The sequence below is a fragment of the Benincasa hispida genome, chromosome 10 (assembly GCF_009727055.1).
Source record: "Benincasa hispida cultivar B227 chromosome 10, ASM972705v1, whole genome shotgun sequence".
NCBI lineage: Eukaryota > Viridiplantae > Streptophyta > Magnoliopsida > Cucurbitales > Cucurbitaceae > Benincasa > Benincasa hispida.
Window position 1 is genome coordinate 38,952,034 of NC_052358.1, and position 3,190 is coordinate 38,955,223.

The 3,190-nt window shown below is 29.0% G+C and overlaps 1 protein-coding gene across 1 annotated transcript; it reads left to right on the forward strand.

Moving 5' to 3' along the window:
• Positions 1-1,632: 1,632 nt before the first annotated feature.
• Positions 1,633-2,772, forward strand: LOC120089067 (disease resistance protein At4g27190-like). Its single transcript, XM_039046495.1, has one exon. It carries the CDS (start codon positions 1,633-1,635, stop codon positions 2,770-2,772), a length of 1,140 nt encoding a protein of 379 aa, XP_038902423.1.
• The last annotated feature ends 418 nt before the right edge of the window (positions 2,773-3,190 follow it).

The window sequence follows — 3,190 nt, forward strand, 5'->3', positions numbered from 1 at the left end:
AATCTAGCTACTATGAAATCATAAAAATGTTGTTTCTAGATTTTGTAGTCTTTGAATAACAAAATCCCAAAAAGGTTTTTAGATTGTCTGCCAAACACATATTTACGAAACTCAATGTATGTAAGTATGTATGTATGTATGTATATACATATATTTGAATTTGAATTTGAAATGAGTACCAATATACTACTGATACATCAATACAATACTTAAAATAAATTTAGATCATGAGTGATATACTATTGAAATACTAAAAATGTACATCAAATAAGTTTTTAATGACTACTAATATGCTAATTGATACATCTATGTTACAATTTAAATAAAATTTTAATAAGTATTAATAAATTATTGATACATCAAATATTTAGCATTGCATTTTCAACTCATTATGATATACTATTGATACATTAATAATCTAGTTGCAATTTATTTTGAATTAGTACTTATAAACAATTTAAATGTCAATGTTAAACTTTAATTATCATTCTAAACGATATATATACTTCATACTTGGTATATCAACAATATCATTGATATGTTTTTTGTTTTTTCTAAATCAAATATATCTATCAATTAATATACAAAATATGAAACATTTGTTATGCAATTGATATACCGAATTAAATATAACTTATATACCATTAAAGACATATAAAATTTTGAAAATAAAATAAACTAATATAATTTATATTTAGTATATCACTTGAAAAAATTAATGCATTTAACATATACTATCAACATCAAAATTGAACTAATCAATGAAAATAAATCTATATTAACACGAAACAAAAAAAAAAAAATATTTACCATAATCGAACAAACAATGCTGACCATAACCCAATTAAAATCATGATATATCAATGGTATAAATGCTATTATTTAAAAGAAAAAAAGTATATCAATGGATTAATATACCAAATAAATATATATTAATTAGCTGATATACCAAAATATAAGGTATATCAGATATACACAGTAATACACAAACGAGTGTAAAATCGTAAAAATAAAAAAAATCATGAAGTTTAAATTTTTTTGCTATATTTGCAATTTTGGCATTGCTATATTTTTTGCTACACATTGCAATTTTCTTCGTCTTTATTAGCCATAAACTACTTTGCTACCTATTGCAATTTTCCTCGTCTTTATTAATAATAAACCTTTTTTTTTTTTTTTTTTTTGCTATCCATTGCAATTTTCCTCGCTTTTATTAGCAATAAACTATGTTAAAATTTAACAAATTCTATATGGAAAAACTAATTAGAAGCTTTCAAAAAGATTCCGGCAATTAAATATTTTCAAGAATTTGATAAATTATATTTTAAATTTTTTTTAAAAAATATCTCTAAAAAATAAAAATAAGTACAACATACATGCATATGGTATGGTGGATTTTAAGTTAAATTGCTCCTACATTATTAGTAAATTGTTCTTTCTGAAATTTATTAGTAGTAACTAAAAATAAAATTCTTTCTGTAATTTATTTTTATTTTTTCTAACCATTTACTTCTTTAACTGTCTACAATCGAAAAAAAATTAAATAAATAAAAGAAAGAAACCAGAAAACAGAAAAGGAAAGGATAAATACGAGGGCTTGAAGGAAAGCAGAGTATGAATTAGCCAAGAACAATGGATATTCTAATTTCAGTTGTGACAAAAGTGATAGAGTGCACATTTGAACCAATTGGACGCCAAGTAGGTTACATCTTTCTCTATAACGAAAACATGAAGAATCTTGAAGAGCAAACTCAAAGTCTTATGAATGCCAGAGATAGGGTGCAACAAGAGGTGGATCAGGCAAGAGGCAATGCACATAAAATCTTTGATGATGTTTCACAGTGGTTGGCCGAAGTGGACGAGATCACTAAACAACTCGAGAAGGATCGTCATACTAATCCTTCGTGCTTTAATTTGATCGAGCGACGTCGATTAAGTAGAAGAGCATATGAGACAGCAAAAAAGATTCGTGGAGCTTTTGAAACAAGAAAGTTGTTTTGTGGTAATGTTGGTTATCCTGTACCTCTACAAGGGATCCAACGTTGCGATATCACCGATTATCAAATTCTGGAGTCAAGAACATTGATGGCCGATCAAATTAAGGATGTACTTGCAGACCCTAATGTCAACAAGATTGGAGTATATGGTATGGGAGGTATTGGAAAATCTATGTTGCTCCATGAAGTTAAGGAGTTAGTGAAGGAACACAAATTATTTGATCAAGTGATTACCGTCATTGTAAGTAGAACGTACGACGTAAAAGGTATACAAGCACAAATTGCAGACAAGTTGAGGTTTGGATTTGATAAGCTCGAAACTAAGCAGGGAAGAGCGGATTTAGTACGAACGAAGTTGGAGATGGAAAAGAATATGCTCATTATGTTGGATGATTTGTGGACACCACTCGATCTTGTAGATATTGGAATTCCTTGCAGATCGGAATCAAATAAAAAAGGATGTAAGATACTCATGACAAGCCGAGATCGTGATCTACTCAAGAATAACATGAATGCAGATCAGTGTTTTCAAATGAATTCTCTAGACGAAAAAGAGTCTTGGAAGTTTTTTACGACAATTATTGGTGATAAGTTTGAGAAAAATCGTGTGGAAGGCATAGCAAAGGAGGTCGTAAGAAAATGTGGCAGGTTACCGATTGCACTTAAAATTATTGCAAAAGCATTGAAAGATAAAGATGTGCGTATTTGGAAGGATATTTTGAAGCAATTAGAAAACCCAGTTTCAGTGAACAAGTGTATTCGTTACTTAAGTTGAGCTACGATAATTTAAAAGGAGAAGCGCAATCATTATTTCTTCTTTGCAGTGTATTTCCAGAAGATTATATGATTTGAGTGAAAGATTTGCAAATGTATGCAATGGGTATGAGATTGTTGGAAAGAGTCAATACTTGGGATGAAGTAAAGAATAGGATAATTAAATTGGTCGATGATCTTAAGTCATCTTCACTTATTGAGCAGTACAGTTCATGGAACGATTGTGTTAAAATGCATGATATGGTCCGTGCCACTGCACTATACATTATATCAAAAGAACATAAGATGTCTACCTTTAATTATGGACATGAAGTTAGTGAATGTTTGTAGATCGTGGTTACGACTTTCCCTCAAACTTGAAGTTTCCAAAACTTGAGTTATTAATTTTAAGATCTAAAGGTCTTAAAGTTCCAAACACA

What these genes read in the sequence shown, in the direction of transcription:
- LOC120089067 (XM_039046495.1), top strand. Translation starts at nt 1,633, where the DNA reads ATGGATATTCTAATTTCAGTTGTGACAAAAGTGATAGAGTGCACATTT.